We start from the raw sequence: 19,727 nt of genomic DNA, 5'->3' as shown, positions 1-19,727 counted from the left end.
TCCTTCCAGGCTTATTCTCCATTACTTCTCTTAAAAGCCCCTACTCCCCACACTTACTCAGTTAACATAGCAAGTAGCATCATTTAACTTCTCTGTTCCCAGGTCTCTAAGAGCCCTCTCAGATTCCCTCTGGGAAGTAATCCCATTCCCTCTAGCCTTCCCAGGCTTAGATCTTACCTACTTCTTTTCCAATACTTACCAGACATTGCCTCATATTATCACCATGGGTGCACAAGTCAAGCTCCTCCACTAGTTCATTACTTCCTTGATTTGGCAGTTATTTCTGTGTCCTTCACAGTCTCTGGCCAAGTAGGTAGTGTCGATAAATTGTATTGTCTCATCGATGTACAGCTGTGGGCAGACAACACAGCCGCAGGCAACACAGCCTGCGGTACTCAAGTAGCTCAAAACTCACATCTGAACTTTTTTGAAGCACAATATTCCCAACACTAAGAGGGAAGATAAATAAAAACAAGATCAAGTAATTTAACAAACACAAGGGAACACAATGGGTTATGATGAAGCAAGGGGTAAACAACAGTCGGGGTAATTAAGATTCTTTGATAATGTGTAATAACTGAACACTGGCTGGTGGACCCTTCTGGATGGTTCTTTTAGAAAGCCTGATCATGACATTAACAGACACAGTCAGGCTGTGTGGTGGATGCAATCTTAATTCAAAAGTCAAGGGATACACACACTGGAGAATGGAGAAGTAATTGTTCCTTTTTTCAGTCTCTACCCACGTCTAGGCTGCTGTTTTGAAAGCAAAGAGAACTGCGCTGCAAAGTGTGAGCGGGTTATGACCGACAGCCCCTTCCTCCCGGGTGGCTTCTGCATCCTGGCCACCTTCTCCGGATGACCCGTAACCGCGAGTTTACGGGTTTGCATCTCCCGCCCGCCCGGGAGCTCCACGAGGCAGGCGCTGAGCTCCCGGCCCCGCTCCTTTCCAGACCCCCGGTGGCCCCAGGCCTGGGCCACCGCGTGCGCTCCAGCGATGAACGGGGAGCGTCTAGGAACGCGCGGGATCGAGGCCCGGGGTCTCTCCTTTGCCCTCAACTGTACATCTGGAGAAGGAGCTGCAGGATCCCAACTCCCGGGCGTCCCTGCCCTGCACCCAGAGCCCCAGCCCTGGGGAAATCCGGACCCCAACCCCGGACACACTCCCTCGGCGAACGCCTGCCAAGCGCCCTGTGTACCTACAAGGGAGCCGCGAGGTCACCATCAGAGCGCAGCCGGGCTGTGATCAAGACCGCCCAGACAGTGGCGCCGCCTGCGCCTCCGGAACAGGAAATCGAGGGAATTATGAAGCAAACCTGAGAAAGCTGGGCCCATGGAGGGAAAACTACTCTTCGGCTCCCCGCAGCGCCTAGCGCACGGCGATTGGCGCATCGACGAGAGCGATAGACCTTTAGACCAATCGTTCGCGGAGGAACCTCTGACGCCCGCCCCTCCCTCGCTCTTACATCTTCCAATCCGGAAGCGCAACCGGGTGAGCGCGCGCGTTTCCGCCGGGAGAGGGCGGCGGGCCGCGGCCTTGAGTCTCCCCGGGGTCCGCGCCGGCCGCCGTGGTTTCCTCAGTCCTGCTGACAGGCGGGCGCCCAGACATGAGTGACTCCGCGGGCGAGGGCGCTCGCCTCCGGCGCTACCCCGAGCTCCCGGTGTGGGTGGTGGAGGACCACCAGGAGGTAAGTGGGCTTCTGCCCGGAGCCGGACCCCCCCCCCGGGTCCCGGAGGTCGGGATTCCAGCCCGGGAGGTGGAGGACGTCAGTGCCAGGGCACTTGCCTGGCACGCTACAGCCCCGGGTTCGGTTCCTGGTACCCCAAGAAACCTCTTGACCGCGAAGCTCAGGGTCCTAGACCTGCACCTGCCGCCCCTCCCCTCCCCGTCCCCCCAGCATCTGTGCTGGCCTCGGCCCGGCAGGGACAGGGGGACAGGAACCCTGGTACACACCCCGTTTTTGGTGGGTTTGGTTTTTTTTTTCCAATCTTTTGACAAGGAACCCAGCATTTTGAACCGTAAAAGATGTTTCGGATCGTTTGGCCCTGCAGCTTCATAGCAGTAGAGTTGGTGCCTTCGTCCAGACTTCTGGATACTAAGGAAAGGGACCCATGGACCACAGAAATTGGTTTAAAAGTAGCGTGAATACGCCCTGTGAAAGAGCAGGAGGGGCCATAGGTTCAAAGCGTACTACTAAAAAGAAAGAAAAAAAAAAAGGAGGTGGGGGAATTTACTGATGGAAGTGGTAGTCGAGAGGGTTAGGAGAGAAAAAAAGGAAGTTGGGCTTCTTGGGACCTTTTAGACCGTGAGTGACCATGGGCCTGCGAAAGAACCCAAGTGCACTAGATTGTATTTTCTCAGTCAGTATATTAAACGTAGACCGATGGAGGATGTGAGATAGGAAGTTTCACAGCCCTTCCATCCTCAAGGTACAGGAAGGACCTCCGGTCAGTGCCCTGCTATGCCTACTACTACCTAGCTACTCAGAAACACAAGGTCGGTGGTTCAAAGCCAGCCCAGGCAGGGCTTAACTAACCACCAAAAAAGCCAGCCCTGGAGCTGTGGCTCAAGTGATCGAGTGCCAGCCTTGAGCACAATAGCTATCAGGGTCAAAGCCCAGGCCCTGAGCTCAAGTCCCAGGTCCAGCACAGAAGATAGGAAGAAAGGAGAGGAAGAGAGTGAGGAAAGAAGAATAACAAAGGGAGGGAGGAAGGGACAGTGTAGTTTAGTATTTTCTGTTCTTTTACAATTTGGTGTGCTTCATATATGTGCAATTTTATTTAACTGTGTATTTTGGGGGGGGGGGGTCGGTCGTGGGGATTAAACTCTAGGCTTGGGTGCTGTCCCTGAGCTCTTCAGCTCAAGGCTACTGCCCTTTCTCTTGAGCCTCAGCCCCACTTCCCATTTTCTAGTTGTTAATTGGAGATGAATCTCACCATCTTTACTGCCCCTCAGCTCTCAGCCTCCTGAGTAGCTAGGGTTACAGGTGTAAGCCTCCCCGCCCAGCTTATACTTTGTGTATTTTGAATGTATTCCTGATTTCAGTGCTGAATCTGAATGTGTTTCGGTCTCTTACAGGTTCTGCCTTTTATATACCGAGCCATAGGCTCAAGGCATCTTCCTACAAGTCATATAAGATTTTTACATTTTGACTCACATCCAGACCTTCTTATTCCAGTGAATATGCCAGCTGACACGGTGTTTGATAAGGAAACACTCTTTGGGTAATATGATTTTGTTGTTGTTGTTGTTAGCAATCTTTCATGTTTAAAATACAACTTATATTAGAACAGTTAAGGGCATTAAACTTGCTAAGCTCATGAGTTTATGTTTTCCTTCCTGATTTTATTTAGAGTAACATTGACAAACTCTTTCTTAGGGCTAGATGGGAACTATCCATGGTGGCTCAGAACTGCAATCCTAGCACTTGAAACAGCAGAGCAGGAAAATCTCAAATTTCAAGACAACCTGGGCTACACAGTGAGGTCAAGGCCATTTCATTTTGCCATATGACCACATATTTAAACCCCTTTTCAAGGGAAGGTTAAAATAAAGCCAGACAAGCCGGGCACAGTAGCAGCATAGTAGCTCATGCCTGTAATCCTAGCCACTCAAGAGACTAAGATCTGAGGATTGCGATTCTAAGCCAGTCTGGGCACTAAAGTCTGTGAGACTCTTATCTCCAGTTAACCATGAGAACACTGGAAGTGGTGCTGTAGCTCAAGGGGTAGGGCAGTAACCTTAAGCTGAAGAGCTCAAGGACAACTCCCAGGCCCAGAATTCAAGTCCCAAACCAGGAAAGTAAATAAATAAAAAATAAAGCCAGACAGTAAACATGTTAGATTTTCTGGCCATATGCCTGCTTTCCAAGAAAAATGGTCATACCAACAGACCTAGAAGAGGTTTCTAAACAGATCTGAGAGCCAGATGTTGATAGCTCATGCCTGTAATTCTAGCTACTCAAGAGGCTGAGATTGTATCTTAGGACAGTAAAGGCAGAAAAGTCTGCTAGACTCCCATCTCCAAAATAAACAGCAAAACACAGGGCTCGGGGCATAGCTGAAGTGTTAGAGCACCAGCCTAATAAATTTGAAGCCCTGAATTGAAACCCCAGTACCATGTAATCTGAATAAGTTCTCCCTTGCTCTTTACTTTCAGTCTAAAACTAAAGTAGAAGAAAAGATACTAAGTACATGTATATTAGCAACATATCCCTAATTTGTACACTTTCTTTTCAATGTAGAGTCCGCCTCAGTTTCTTTTCAGTTCAGAACTCCCGTTGATTTTCTATAGTATCAGAGATAGAATCAAAAATAACCATTCTCTATTTCTTTTGCAGAGAATTAAGTATCGAAAATTGGATTATGCCTGCAGTATATGCTGGCCATTTTTCTCATGTAATGTGGTTTCATCCCCCATGGGCTCAGCAAATGGCAGAAGGCAAACACCACTTTTTAGTAGGCAAAGACATTTCTACCACAACAATCAGGTAATTTCCTTATAGTTAAGTGTGAAAGGGACTAAATACTTTTATCATTGTGCTCCTATAATGAAATAGCATAATAAATATCTCTCTATATAAATAAGGTCAGATTAAAATCCTCAGTTCCTTTAAAATGTGTTTTTGAAACACCAAAATACATTTTCAACTCTTGACCTCTTTCACTTGTATTTTATTTATGGTTAATTGGTTTTTGAATAATATGATCTTCATTTTCTAGAATTCAGACTCTATTAATGTCATTGAAATACCTGATAGATTTATATAAATTCAATTGAACATTTTACTTTTGCCTTCCAATATAACTGTTGGTACTGAATGAGGAATGAGACAATGAAATATCTCAATTTGCTTTTATTTTAATTTATCTAACAACTAAATAAGGAGATTTTAGGTTTAAATTTTATAATTAATTTGGAGTACTTAGTCCAAATCCTCTGAAGGTGGATGCTATGGCTCACTCCTATAATCCTAGCAACTCAGGAGACTGAGATATGAGGATCATGGTTCAAAGACAGAGCCAGCATGGGCAGGAACGTCCATAAGACACTTACTTCCACTTTACCACACACACACACACACACACACACACACACACACACACACACAGAGGTGTGGCTCCAATGGTGTTATACTAGTCTTGAGCCAAAAAACTTAAGAGACAGTGACCAGGCCTTGAGTGCCAATACTGGCATACAAACAAACAAAAAAATCCTCTGACTTAAGTTACATGTGCATCTGTTTTTGTTGTCTAAGATATTTAACCAGTGTTCTCTTATAGTATATGAACACTGTATTTATTAAATAATTTGAAATGAATAATTAGAATTCAACATATTATAAATGTACATAATACTGGTCTCTATGAAAGAGTGGTTTGGAAAACTTAAATGAGAGGGCTTAATTTAACCTGCAAAGTGAAATCATTTTGTTTGATCTACACAGACATTTGAAACTCAATTTGTAATGACAACTGAAGAGGTTTAGATTTGTTTTTCTTATGATTTTAGTTAATCCTTCAAGTTAAAATTTATGGACAAGACACATGGAGTTTACACAGACAGTCTGAGATTATGTGTGTGCTTATAAATAAGAATATAGTCCTAAATATAAATTTAGGACTGCAGTGTGGCTCAATTGGTAAAGTACCTGCCTATTTATTATGAGGCCCTGAATATAAAACCCCAGTACATCTAAGGGGTGGGGGGAGAGAGAGGGAGAAGAAATGCAGGAAGGGAGGGAGGAAGGAAGGAGGGAAAGAAGAAAGAAACAGTCTTTGTCCTTTTTAGGGCTGCACAGATTGTAATAAACTTACACATTTTCATTGTGTCATTAATATTCTGTGGAATTATCTTTTAATATTTATAGCTGTGCATGCTGATTGTGGGTATCTGGGAAGTAAATAATACTATTACTTTAGTTTGATAAAGTATGCCTCTGAAGGAAGTATCTGATGTCCTGTTATTAAGTGCTTAGCAAGGCATCAGTTGAAAAACAGAACATTCTGATAAGTCTAGAGTCAGAAATCGATTTGGGGCATGGTTAAACATGTGTAGGCCAAAGGCTGAGGCTTAAGCCCAGAAGCTGAAGACTTACCTGGGCTACAACTTATGAAATACATCCTACAAGTGTATGGATATTTTTAAGTTGCTGCCCCTGTTGAAAATTACAGTTGTATGCCTTAACAATGGCTTGAAATATGTCAGAAGAACATTTATCAAAGAAAATTTATTTCTAGTTGTAGTTGATTTTTTTTTTAAATAAAGTATCAGTTGGGACAAACCAAAACCTAAGCTTGGCCTCAACAAGAGAATGGCTTTCTTTCTGATATTAGAGACCACCCCCACACAGTGCATGCCTGTGTAGTAGAACTACAAAAGGAATTAGGGAATGCTAGGGTTTACGTTCTGCCATCTCTGAAGTCCTCATAATCCAGAGTACCTTCCTACTGTGGATGTTTGCATGTCAGTGAGCAGGGAGGAAACATGGCTTTGCCCTGGACCAGCCTGCATTTACTCAAGAAGCCAGATCTGGCTACAAGATAAACTACAAATGCTGTATTTACAGAACCGGAAGAAACAAGTGCTAAAAAGACAGTTTTGTCAGATAGGTTGTTTTCTTAGATTTTAACAGTGCCAAGAAAGAAATGCCAGCTTCTTTAAAACGTTTTTTTCTTCTGTTCCAGGGTTACAAGTACAGATCATTACTTCCTAAGTGATGGTCTCTATGTCCCTGAAGACCAGCTAGAGAATCAAAGGCCATTACAGCTGGATGTAATTACAGTGAAACCTGATAGACTCTGTAACAACCAGAGTGGAAAGGCTGTAGTGTCTTCTGCCAAGAAGCCCAAGCTAGCCCTGGAAAATGCAGAGAATGCTGCCGCTGCTGACCATGACTGTCATTCAGAAGAGCCAGGAAGGGACCCAGTGACACAGAACAGCCAGTCTGGTCCAGACTGTTCATGCGCTTCTGAAAGTCGGGAATGCCAGAATAGAGCCAGCACTGAAGAGATCCTGCCAATCCTACAGCAAGGAGACGCATTTGTTTTAGATATTGACTTAGACTTTTTTTCTGTCAAGAATCCTTTCAAAGAAATGTTTACTCAGGTAAATAAGGGATTTTGAAAACATAGCACTTGAGAATTATATGATATTTCTCTAGATGAGAGCTAGTAAGTCTTCTGGAAACAACTTCATAGTTAATTGTTTTAGATTTTAAGCCACATTCTATCACATTTTCTCCTTTAAAAAGTAAAAAAAATGTTTTGGCCTGATGCTGACTTATGCTGTAATCCCAGCTACTCAGAAGACTGATAATCTGAGGCTCAAGGTTCAAAGCCAGCCCAAGCAGGAACATCCCACAGATTCTTTTCACCAATTAATGACCCAATTGCAATAGTCATAAATGAAGGTGTCTCAAGTGGTAGGGTGCCAGCCTTGAGCAAAAAGCTAACAGATAGTACTCAGGCCCTGAGTTCAAGCCATATCCCTGGCATAACAAAAGAATAACAAAAACAAAATCATATTATATACAGGTTAAACTTTCCTAATCCAAAAAAGTCTAAAATTTCTCCAAAATCCAAAACTTTTGGGATGCCATAAAATGCACCAATAAAGTCTCTACAAATATCCCAAAGTCTAGAAAACTCCCAAATCCCATGTCCTAGTGCTAAGCATTTTAAAGGATACTTAGCTTGTCTTATAATTTAATAGCTATGTTTTCAATATTAGGAAACTATAATAGTTAAATTCTCCTTGTTATATCTATTGCTTACCAGCTCTATTATATTTGGAAATTTACTTAACCTTTCTGACCTGCAGTTTCTTCACATATAAAGTGAAAATGATCATCATACCCAGCAGACTGGGACGATAACCGCTGTGATGGAGCACTTGCCTAGTGTGGACAGGGTCCTGAGTTGATCCCCAGCACCACAATATTAAAACTGTCCCATAGATGATTTTGATCATAAAGCACTGTGTCACATCATTATGTGTAGTACATTTTAGCTCTTGGAAATAGCTTCTTTCTGATAGAAGTCATGCATCCAGTGTATAATGGCTTCACCTAGATAGGCTCCTGGAGCCTACAGATAGCAAATGTTCCCATCTTTCTTCTGTATGGCATCTCCTCATCCAGGTTCTGTATCATTCCGCCTCCAGCATTGCCTTTGTACTCCAGATTTCTATATCTAGAGAAATGTCTGTACAGTGAACTTAAGAGTTTACTGTTCTTCTTGAAGACATATATATCTCTGAGAAACAGCTAAAATCTATTTAGATTCAATGAGATATTATTAGAAATAGTTTCGTCTCATACTCCTCTAGCCAAGTAGTCTTCTTTTATACTAAATTTCCATACTTCATTGATATGCACAGTTAGTCAGATTTACCTAAGGAAAATATATTCATAATGAAAATCTGAGTATTATGCCTGATTCTCCCAGACAAATCTGAATATTATCTATGATACTCTTGTGTCAAAGGTAACTACTTCACTGAAGATAAACCTTAAGATTTTGTTTTTTTTGTTTTACAGGAGGAATACAAAATCTTACAAGAACTTTACCAGTTTAAAAGGCCTGAGAATAACCTCACCAAGGTATACATCATTTGTTTTCTCAGGATTTTTAATCAACATATTGAGTATTTTAAAAATAGCTTATATTTTATTAGAGTGAACCTCAAAGAACTATCTAAATTGTGTTTGTGTGTGTGTGTGTGTGTGTGTATACATGTGTGCAACTTACATGTTCATTGGTAAAGCCTACAACTAGAGCATGGAAATCTTTTTTTATTTGATTAATTAAATCAAATTGGGTTTTGGAGGGTTTTTTGTTTGGTTGGTTGGTTTTTTGCCAGTCCTGGGCCTTGAACTCAGGGCCTGGGCACTGTCCTTGGGTTTTTTCAAGGCTAGAGCTCTACACTTGAGCCACAGCACCACTTCCAGCTTTTTCTATGTATGTGGTGCCAAGGAATCATGAATGCTAGACAAGCCCTCTACCACTAAGCCAAACTCCCAGCCTCTAAACCAAGATTTTTTTAATAGCAGCATTTCAATGTTTTTAAAGGATGATTTGGTAGATATTGTTGATACTCGAATTCATCAGTTGGAAGATTTAGAAGCAGCTTTTGCTGATTTGTGTGATGGTGATGATGAAGAAACTATCCGGAGATGGGCTTCAAACCCTGGGTAAGGACCCAACCAAGTTTGTTAGATGAATTGCTATGAAAAAAAAAATATTAAATTTACTATTCGATTTTCCAACACTAGGATTTATTGCATAATTTTTATGTGTTCTTTAGCTATGAATTTCCCATTCATGGAGTCTTTGTAGCAATCTATGGCTTTATTGTGGTTATGTCTGTTTTATAGATGAGGAAGCCAAGGCTCAGAGTTTAAGTAAGCTGCTAAGAGTCATAAATGGTATGCATTAATGATTGTGCAATTGCTTCCCTACCTATTTTGCTAGGTCTGATATAGAATTAAAGACAAATACTGGGGCTATCCCTGTACTAAGTAAAATAAAAACAACAATTTAATCTAGTAACAAGTAAATTATAATAGGAAAACATGCCTGCTAAGAATAGTTCAATGAAGAAATAATAAATTCCTTGATCCTTGATCACGGGGCAACAAACACACACACACATACACACACACACACATAACAAAGTACTGCATAGTATTTTGTGAACATGTATAATTACTAAGTATCAATTGTGAACTTGTACAATCATTATGTATCTTTTTAAAATAATGCTTATGAGTAGATGAGTTTGTTTTCAATCTATTACACATGAAAACAGGATGAAAGGCCAGAATCTTAATCAGTTCATTTATTTGTCCAATTCTCACTTTATTAACATTAACTTTAAAGTATGAAAAAGTTCTTTAGCAGTGAGAGCCTTTGACATTGAACTTGGTATAAAAGAACTACTTTGTTCTATATAATCCTTTAAATCACATAAACTCAAAAAGCCTGGAAACTGAAAGCTATCATTATATTCTCATTATAGAAGTCCAGAAATAGCTTATTATAAAAACTCTAAGATTATTCACTATGGTATAAATGTGAGAATCAGTTACAAGACAGCAATGTTAAATGGAAAGCTGGAATCCTAAGCTTCAGACCAGAACATGAGCAGCCATCAAATTTTGTCTTAGGAGGGGTCATCAGCTCTGTGAAGACCTATAGGAACTGAGACACTGGTTGCCTCTGGAGAGAAGAGTCGAAGGTTGAAATTTATATGACATACATGAACAAGAAATAATTTACTTTGCTAGATACCTGTTCCAAATAATTTGTTGCAGCTTTTACTTTAAAATAAAATATTGTACCATACACTAGTTGTTCACACCTATAATCCTAACTACTTAGGAGACTGAGATTTTTGGATCATAGTTTTTAAACCAGCCTTGACAGAAAAGTCCATGAGACCCTTAATCTCCAATTAACCAGCAGAGATGGAAATGGAGCTGTAGCTTAAATGGTAGAGTACTAGCCTTGATCAGAAAATCTCAGGGAAATCACCCAGGCCCTAAGCTCAAGCCCCAGAACGAGCAAAAAAAAAATTATTTTAAGTAATAATAGATTCAAATGCACTCCTGAAATGCAAAGATCATAAAGCTTTATTATTTTTATTATAAAAAGCAATAACATGAATGAATAATTCATCGTAGTCTAACCACCTCAGCAAATACTTGCCAGTTAATACTTTCTCTCTTCAGCATAGGGAAACTAGTTCTAAAAAGGAAAACATTATATTGCCTTAGGATGAAAGAGAAATGAGTGTTAAGGCATGAGTCCTAGAAATGCTGAAAAGTACCCACTATTTTGTGATTTTTGTAAGGTCTCAAACCAAGTGTAAAACCTAAAGCACCACAGTACAGCCAAACATGGAAACCTCAGGCTGCTTCTTGAATGTAGCCTGTGGACAATGGCGCCATCCACAGAGACCCACTGTGCAGGCTGCACAGGCCCAGATAACAGTCCAAGCCCTGCAGGAAGCTCCTGGACAGACTTGAGGGTTCAGCAAGACTGCAAAAGTGGGAGGTCAGAGAAGAGCAGAAATTGGAAGGAGAAAAAATAACTAAGAAAGGTGGGCAAGACTGGAGGGAACGATTACTTTAATATTTTAAGATGCTAATTAAATAACTATATCTTTTATCTCACAAGCGTCCTATGATGCTTGATAATGTACCCATTATCATGGTTACATGCTCAGTGTACTGTGTTACTTGCTACTGTGATTTTCTGTTTATTGACTGGGGTGGCTTTTTTTTTCCAGAATGGAATCATTACTTCCACTTGTACAGAGTTTGAAAAAACGGATGGAAGTGCCAGACTATGAGATGGTAACTCTTTTATTTTTCTACTTTTGTCAGTTTATAAAATTGATGTCTTATTTTCCTAATAAACCTTAGCCACAACTCTAGTGAGATTCAATGTTACTGTGATTGTGTTAATTAAACTGAAACTTCATGAGTGTGGGAGGAAGGTGGCTTGAACTAACAGCTTTTCCCTCTTGTTCAGCTTTTTCACATAAGACTGGTGCTCTACCACCTCCAGTCCTGGATTTTTTTCTGGCAAATTAGAGATGAGGTGTCTGATTGTTTGCCAGTCCTGGGGCTTGAACTCAGGGTCTGAGTGCTATCCTTGGGCTTTCTCAAGGCTAGAGCTCTACCACTTGAACCACAGCACCATTTCTGGCTTTTTTTCTATGTATGTGGTACTGAGGAATTGAACCTGGGTCTTCATGCATACTAAACAAGCACTCTACCACTAGGCCACACTACCAGCCAAGATAAGAGTTTTATGGACTTTTTGACTCAGACTGGCTTCATCCTTAATCTTCAGATCTTCACATCTTGAATAGCTAGAATTATAGGTGTGAGCCACTAATACCTGGGTTTAAAATTGACCCTTTATAAAAGCAAATTTCTAGGCTAAAATGTGTGCTATTTGTTAAGATTATTTACTTTTTTGTGTGTTGCTATCAATTATGAAGAAAAGACATAAACAAAGAGACATATTTAAGAAGCCTAGAATAATGAAAAAGTTTTCTCAGAAAAATATTTTCCCTATTTCATATTTTTGTTTCTGCTATTTTCATGATCAAATCTTACTTTACCAAAGAAGAGTTAAGTCCAAGTCTGACTGTAAATACCAAAAGATAAAATGAAAGGAGAGAGCCATAGCTTATACATTACATAGCTCTTTGTTATTCACTGTGATGTGCATGCTGTGGCCAAAGATAAATTTGATCATAATTTTTCCTTTCATTTTACAGTCTTTGAAATTACAATCAGTATTTGACATTTAAAAAAAAAAAAAAAACAAAAAACCTAGAACTTAAGAAGTATGAAGCCCAGGCATAATGGCAACTTGGGAGGTAGAGATAAGGAGATGAGAAGGATTGCATTTTGACTTAAGGAGAAGAAAAAAAAAGTTAACAAAACCATCATCAGTATTATGACTGTTGTCTATAATTTCAGCTAGAAAGGGTAGTCCAAATCTAGCCTCAGGAAAAGTTTCAGACCCTACCTTTAAAAAAAACAGGGCCAGGAGTTTGGCCTAGTGGTAGAGTGCTTGCCTAGCATGCACGAAGACCCAAGTTCGATTCCTCGGTACCACATATATAGAAAAGCCAGAACTGGTGCTGTGGCTCAAGTGTTAGAGCTCTAGCCTTGAGGAAAGCCCAAGGACAGTGCTCAGGCCCTGAGTTCAGTCCCCAAGACTGGCAAAAACAAACCAAAAAATGGAGAAAATACTTGAGAAATACACTTCACTGCCTTGCAAGTACAAGGCCCTGAGCTCAAAACACCAACACTACCAGTCATAAAAGCACAAAGTTCAAGGGACTTTTTTAGAATTTATTCCAGACCTGAATTTTCCAAATGTCTATTTATTAGTCTGATACTCTGCTTAATTCTCTGCTTTAATCATTTTCATGTTTACTGCAGTTTTGTGGAATACTGTGAAACCACTATATTTGAGCTGATTTTTTTTTTCTGGTTGTGGGGCTCGAACTCAGGGCCTGGGGTACCGTCAGTGAGTTTTTTTTGCTCAAGGCAAGTGTTCTACCACTTGAGCCACAACTCCACTTCTGGTTTTCTGGTGGTTAATTGGAGATAACAGTCTCATGTGCTTTCTTCAGGTCTCAAACTCCTGAGTACATAGCATTACAGGTATGAGAAAAACAATGCCTGGCTAAGGACTAAATCTTTGACTTAATTTTGAAAAAAAGAAAAAAATTTTAAAGCAAGAAAATACCATGGTTAACCCTGGGCTAACAAGGCCTACTCTTTTTTTTTTTAATGGCCACTGTTAAGAATAATAAAGTTACAGCCAGGTGCCGTGGCTCATGCCTGTATTCCTAGCTACTCAGGAGGCTGAGATCCAAGGATTAAGGTTCAAAGCCAGCCTGAGCACTAAAGAACATAACATGAGACTCTTATCTCCAATTAATCACTAGAAAATGGGAAGCAGTGCTATGGCTCAAGGGTAGGGTAGGGTAGTAGCCTTGAGCTGAAGAGCTCAGGGACAGCACTTAGGCCCAGAGTTTAAGCCGCATGACCAACCAAAAAAAAAAAGAATAATAAAGTAACAGCAGAGATCTTGATTAGCAAGATCTAGCAAGGCCGAGGGAAGGGGAGAGAGGAAAAGGAGAGAAAAAGGAAAAGTTAGAAGACAGAGTTTCAAAATGCTTTGAGACAATGGATTATAGGGTTAGGCAGGTGTGCTTTAGTGGTTACTTTTGTATCTGGATTTGTTGAGGAAGAAGAAATGGTAGGGCTCAGCCACAGATTATGTATCTAGATACATACTTGTAGATATAATGTCAAGTCACTGAATTACTTGATCATTTTAGTGGAATAGAAAATATAGAATCTGGGCTAGGAGTATGACTCAAGTAGTAGAGCCTGGCAAGCATGGAGAGTCTTGAATTCCAACCCCAGCACCACCACCACCCCTTCCCAAAATGAAAAACTCACTTTAATATATTGACAAAGAATTGCCAATTAAATTTTTGGTGTGTATCCAGAGCTAGCAATAAAATACAGTGTGCTCCCATGTATTAAACTTAATGTATTCCAGCCAAAACCACAATACATTTGAGTTCTGATTCTTAAAACAGAAAAGTCAAAGTTGCGAAAGGCATCCTGTGATCTACTTCTGGCTTTCAGAAAGGTATGCTTTAGTGCTAACACTGTAACACCATTCATTTACATGTAAACATAGGGAGATACCAACCAATGGTGTATGGTTATACATAAAATAGTACCTATACAAGAAAACAACACATTAAATAAGCCAGAAAGAAGACTTTTTTTTTCTTTTCGGTGTCAGTACTGGGGCTTGGACTCAGGGCCTCACATTTGCTCAGCTTGCTCTTTAGTGGCTGGCACTCTTATCATTTGTATCATGCCTCTGGTCCAGCATTTTGCTTGGGTAATTGAAGATGGAATCTCATAAATTTCTGTGCTACAGCAGGTTTCACATCCTCTGATCTCCGCATACTGAATAAGCTAGGATTATAATCAATGTTGATTTTGGTTATCTTCTTTTCAGGTCCACCAAGCTGGTCTGACCTAAAAAATCTAAAAACAAAAAAATTATTAAAAAGAACAACTTGAAAAAAACTTCAGAATAAACAATCAATGTTGGTTTGGGTTATCTTCTTTTCAGGTCCACCAAGCTGGTCTGACCTGCGATTACTCAGAACTTCCTCATCACATCAGCACAGAACAAGAAATTGAGTGTCTTGTTCAGTCTGTCTATCACATGCTGAAAAATCTACCCAAACCCACCCTTGTGACAATTGCAAGGTAAGCACAGCGGGCTGAATGTGACCCACTGACGATATCATGTCCTCATCTTTGCAACCTGGGATACGTCACGTCATGGGGCTAAAGGGCTCATGGTATGATTAATTTTGGAGAAGTGTTATCTTGGATTGTTAGAGTGGATTCAGTATTATCACGAATCCCACTAAGAAGGGAACAAGGAGTCAGAATGAACTTGGAAGACTGCTGGCTCAGAAGGAGGATGGAGCCGTGGGGCCCCATGATGAGGAAAGCAGGCAGTCTCTAAAAGCTAGAAAAGGCCAGACAATAAATGTTTACCTACAGAACGTTTAATGTATCTTAGAATGGCACATCTTACAGTGAGCAGTGCAAACAGATATCCATGTGTTACATTGGCCATATACCACAAGTGGCACTACTGATGAAAAGGGTTTCTCTAACTGAACAAAGTAAAGGTCTCAATTTGAAAACAATTCTAATTTTAATTCACAGTATAGTTGGGCTTCTGGAAAATATAGTTCATATCTAATCCATTTGTGGGGGGCCAGGGGTGGTTGGTGGTTGGTTGGTTGGTTGGTTGGTTGGTTTTTGTTTTCATGTAAGTCCTGGTGCTTAAGCTCAGGGCCTGAGCACTGTCCCTGAACCTTTTTCCTCAAGGCTAATGCTCCCCTCTTGAGCCACCACTCTGCTTCTGGCGAGTCACACACAGCTATGCATACCTGAAATCCTCTCACTCAAGAGACTACATTAGGAGATTCAGAGTTTGAAGCCAGCTGATGTTACACATAGTGCTCTATCTCAGAGAACAAAAGGAGGAATTTTTAAACTAGTTTCTAACATGAATGAGTGCTCAGAATTTTAGAAACTATGAAGGATGCAGGGCAATTTACATTGTAGGATATGGGGCAATGTCAGTGTTGCAGTAGCCTCATCCTTTACTCCCAGCCCTGGCAATGGTAACAACATTACTCTCGTAAGTCATGACGATCAAAATGGGCCTCTAGATTTCTAAAACACTATCTTGGAGGTAGCTCTCATCCATGGCTATTCTAGTGACATTTAAAAGAAATCAGAAGTCTGTTTGGAAGCCTTGAAGTACACTTATTTGTTAAAGCTTACTCCCTCATCTTTTACTAATGGACCTTTGAGTAAATCTTTACCCATGTGTATGTGTTCATATTTCTTAATGTAACATGCTTTTAGTCTTTTTTTTTTTACTGCACCTGAAAAGTAATCTGGTCACCAGAGAATGGAATGAGTTTGTCAGAGGTTTTATAGATTTCTTTTTTTTTTTTGCCAGTCCTGGGCTTGAGCTCAGGGCCTGAGCACTGTCCTTGGACTTTCTCAAGGCTAGAGCTCTACCACTTGAGCCACAGCACCACTTCCAGCTTTTTTTTCTATGAATGTGGTACCGAGGAATCGAACCTGGGTCTTCATGCATGCTAGGCAAGCACTTTAACCACTAGGCCAAACTCCCGGCCCCGGTTTCATACTTACAACAAAGAAGTTAGTCCCTAATTCCACTTGCTTCAAAAAGGACTTCACTTTTCTTGATCCATCCTCTTAAAGGAGTTTTCTCGGCCGGGAGTTTGGCATAGTGGTAGAGTGCTTGGCTAGCATGCACGAAGACTCAGGTTTGATTCCTTGGTACCACATACATAGAAAAAAGCTGGAAGTGGTGCTGAGGCTCAAGTGGTAGAGTGCTAAGCCTTGATAAAGTCCAAGGACAGTGCTCAGGCCCTGAGCCCAAGCCCAGGACTGGCCAAAAAAAAAAAAAAGGAGTTTTCTCACCCCAATCCAGACATTGATAGAATCAGTTCACTTCCTGGGTGGTTATGTGGCACAGCAGGTAGAGTGCCTGCCTAGCCAGCAAGAGGTTCTGAGTTCAATCCCCAGATCTACCAAAGAAATGGGAGAAAAAAAATCGCCTGGCACTGTGGCTCAGGCCTGTAATCCTAGCTACTCAGGAGACTGAGATCTGAAGTTCAAGGTTCAAAACCAGCCCGGGCACTAGAGACTATCACACTCATCTCCAAGTGGGATGTGGCACTGTGGTTTAAGGGGTAAGGCGGTAGCCTTGAGCTGAAGAGCTCAGGGACAGTACCCACGCCCAGAATTCAAGCCCCATGACCTACCAAAAAATAAATAAATAAATGAAATCAATTCACTTCTTAATCCAGCTGTGATTAGCACTATTATTTTAGTTAGTAATATAACTTGTCCTTGGTGAGTTCTGAAATCTGTGCCAAACATATTTTTGCCACCCTCCCAACCCTCCTACCAACATGATACCTTCTTCAGGCCTGCTGCTTAGGAAACCATTCCAGCCCCAAGACATTCCCACATTTCATTGAGATAGGAAGCCCTGTTTTCCCAGGCAGCAACTCCCCGCTCCCTCCGGGGAGGAGTAGTGGCTAGGAGCACTGTGGCTGACATCACAGAAATCCACTCATACTCAGCGTTTACAAGCTATCTGGCCCTGCTTGGGTTAATATTTCTTGGTTTTCGATTCCTTTAAAAGGATGGTCATTGTCTCTTTTGTGGTTGTAGTTTTTGTTTTTTGGTCATGGGGCTTGAATTCAGGGCCTGGGTGTTGTCCCTGAGCCCTTCCCCTCAAGGCTACTGCCCTACCTCTTGAGCCACAGTGTCACTTCCTCTTGTATTAGTTTTAATGTCTTTCATTTCTCTGTGACCCAGTAACAGGGAAAAGCAACTTAAAGGATTTATTTTGTTTCAGAGGATTTAGTGGCCACCAGTGGCAAGGAAGCAGAGAAAAATGAATATAATAAGGACAAGAAAAGATACACCTCAGTGACCTGCTGCATTCACATTGAGAGCCCATCCAGGGATCAGATCAACCCATTCTTGAGACTTGCACTCCTAGCTATATATAGTCTCTTACACATAAACCTCACTTCATCATTCAATCAAGTTGGAAATCAAAATTTAACCATGGCATTCCTGTTTTACAGAATTGCCATGATTTTTTTTTCTTTTGCCAGTCCTGGGGCTTGAACTCAGGGCCTGGACACTGTCCCTGAACTCCTTTTGTTTACCACTAAGCCACATTCCTAGCCCCCAAGAACATTAAAGAACATAATTGATGTAATGCACTGGACTGCCAGAAAAACAAAAAACAAAAAAAAAACTTTTTTCTATCAAAGTGGCTTCCTTAAAAGTCCCTGCTTTGGCATATTGGCTAGACTCTGGTTAGTTAATCTTCTGAGTCTTTGTCTGCGAATTCTAAAAGGAAAGAGGAACTGTTTTGATGAGGAAAGATTTTTGAAATGTAAAGTTTTGTCCCTACTGGGTTTTCCTAGTAGGAATTAGAAGACACCTCAGAAGACACATCTTTGATTATTCAAGAAATTAAGGGGTGTAGGTATGTTTTGAGATAACATGTTGTTTACTGATAATCTTACTTGGAAATCTTAGGGTAGTCACCTTATCTAAATGCATCTTACCCTATTCAAACTAGCCAGTCACAAGCAAACGTTGAACCGGAGTTCAACCAGTTTGAGCAGAGGGGCAAGGCGTACTGCTTAGGGATAAACAGGAGAGCAGCCTGCCTGCTCTTGCTTGCTAGATTTTTGGCTGATGGCACACAGTTCTGCAGAAATAAGTTCATCCTTACTGAGACAATTCTTTGTTTCTATGTCTATTACTGTGGCACTGGTGATTGGTAGAGAGCATATTTGCGACGCTGGCATAGGTCAACATTTTTTAGAAAGGTTTCGTATATCTGCTGAGTTTCATACACCTGCGTTTCCATTTCACATTGAAATCAGCACATGTAGGTTTTTCCTCTGCACAGATAATTTTACCCTATTCATATGTAGTTTTACTCGCCCCCGTCTCTCTCTCTCCCTCCTTGGTTGCAGGTCAAGTCTGGATGATTACTGTCCTTCAGAACAAGTTGACAGCATTCAGGAGAAGGTCCTCGGTGTGCTGCGCTCGCTCTATGGGACTCTGGACACTCATCTGGTGTACTCAGCAGAGTCTACTCCACCTTGAAAAGGACAGAATGCTAGCTCCTCTGATAGTGACATAAAGTCACAGGTTGTTGTTTGTTGCAAATGAGACTTCCAGGGAACACTTTTGGTTGAAATCTTTCAGATATTTTGAATCTCTAAACAAATACCAGTGTTTGAATGATGGCAGAAGTTTTTCAGGGAGGGGGATTCCATCCAGTCTACTACTGCCCCAATTGATGTAAATGTTCCTTATCTATCATTTTCTTTTTGTGAGAGTTGTTTTCTTCTTCTTGTGAGAGTTAAACAAAATAACTCTTCTCTTGTGAGAGTTATTTTGCCTGCTGGGCAAAATGGACTTAAAGAGATTTATTTATTTATTTATTTATTTGTTCGTTCGATTCATAGATACTTATATTAAGTTCTTACATGTAACAGACATTAATAAGTACTATATACTAAGAACGAAACAGACAAGATCCTAGCTCTCTTTCGGGGAGCAAGTAAAAGGAAATTATGGGTTGTTAGCAGTATTGCAAAGGAGGGAAAGACATGTCTTAGGTGTGTTCTTAGGGCCTTATAGGAATATAAAATTCTCAAAAGATAGTAGCAAAAAAAATAAAACTATCAATCCATGAAAATGCTATAGGAAGTCTTGCGTTGGGATTATGGTCAGTCACTACTTAGTCTCCAGCATGGAAGAGGCCCACTAAACAAATTTGACCATACTTCCCTTTTAACTTCCCATCTTTAGTTGTGTTCTCTTCCTTTCTCTCTCTCTCTCTCCCCCATCCCCCCTCTCTTCCTCTCCCCCTCCCTCCCCCTCTCTCTCTCTTTTTATTTTTTGCCAGTCCTGGGGCTTGAACTCAGGTCCTAGGCACTGTCCTTGGGCTTTCTCAAGGGTAGGTCTCACAACACCACTCCTGGCTTTTTCTGTGTGTGT

General features: G+C 41.1%; 1 protein-coding gene across 2 annotated transcripts; it reads left to right on the top strand.

Annotated features, from left to right (window-relative positions):
• Positions 1-1,519: 1,519 nt before the first annotated feature.
• C4H5orf22 (chromosome 4 C5orf22 homolog) lies at positions 1,520-18,907 on the top strand. Of its 2 annotated transcripts, XM_090331175.1 has the most exons (9): positions 1,520-1,688; positions 3,080-3,225; positions 4,341-4,490; positions 6,688-7,108; positions 8,541-8,603; positions 9,073-9,194; positions 11,294-11,360; positions 14,695-14,834; positions 18,695-18,907. In XM_090331175.1, the coding sequence occupies exons 1-9, from the start codon at positions 1,608-1,610 to the stop codon at positions 18,825-18,827; spliced, it is 1,323 nt and encodes a 440-aa protein (XP_090187301.1). In that variant the 5' UTR covers positions 1,520-1,607; the 3' UTR covers positions 18,828-18,907. The 2 variants fall into 2 exon arrangements, with proteins under 2 accessions (XP_090187301.1, XP_090187302.1); XM_090331176.1 differs by lacking the exons at positions 6,688-7,108; positions 8,541-8,603; positions 9,073-9,194; ... (1 more) ...; positions 14,695-14,834; positions 18,695-18,907 and having other exon boundaries at positions 4,341-4,494.
• The last annotated feature ends 820 nt before the right edge of the window (positions 18,908-19,727 follow it).

This window comes from Megascapheus bottae, chromosome 4, assembly GCF_031878675.1.
Source record: "Megascapheus bottae isolate mThoBot1 chromosome 4, mThoBot2.hap1, whole genome shotgun sequence".
In the NCBI taxonomy this organism is placed as follows: Eukaryota; Metazoa; Chordata; class Mammalia; order Rodentia; family Geomyidae; genus Megascapheus; species Megascapheus bottae.
This window is presented reverse-complemented; position numbering and strand designations above follow the sequence as displayed.

Coding starts and splice junctions, on each gene's coding strand:
- C4H5orf22 (XM_090331175.1), top strand. CDS start 1,608: ATGAGTGACTCCGCGGGCGAGGGCGCTCGCCTCCGGCGCTACCCCGAG. Junction 3,226..4,340: donor GATAAGGAAACACTCTTTGG/GTAATATGATTT, acceptor TTTCTTTTGCAG/AGAATTAAGTATCGAAAATT. Junction 14,835..18,694: donor ACCCTTGTGACAATTGCAAG/GTAAGCACAGCG, acceptor CCTTGGTTGCAG/GTCAAGTCTGGATGATTACT.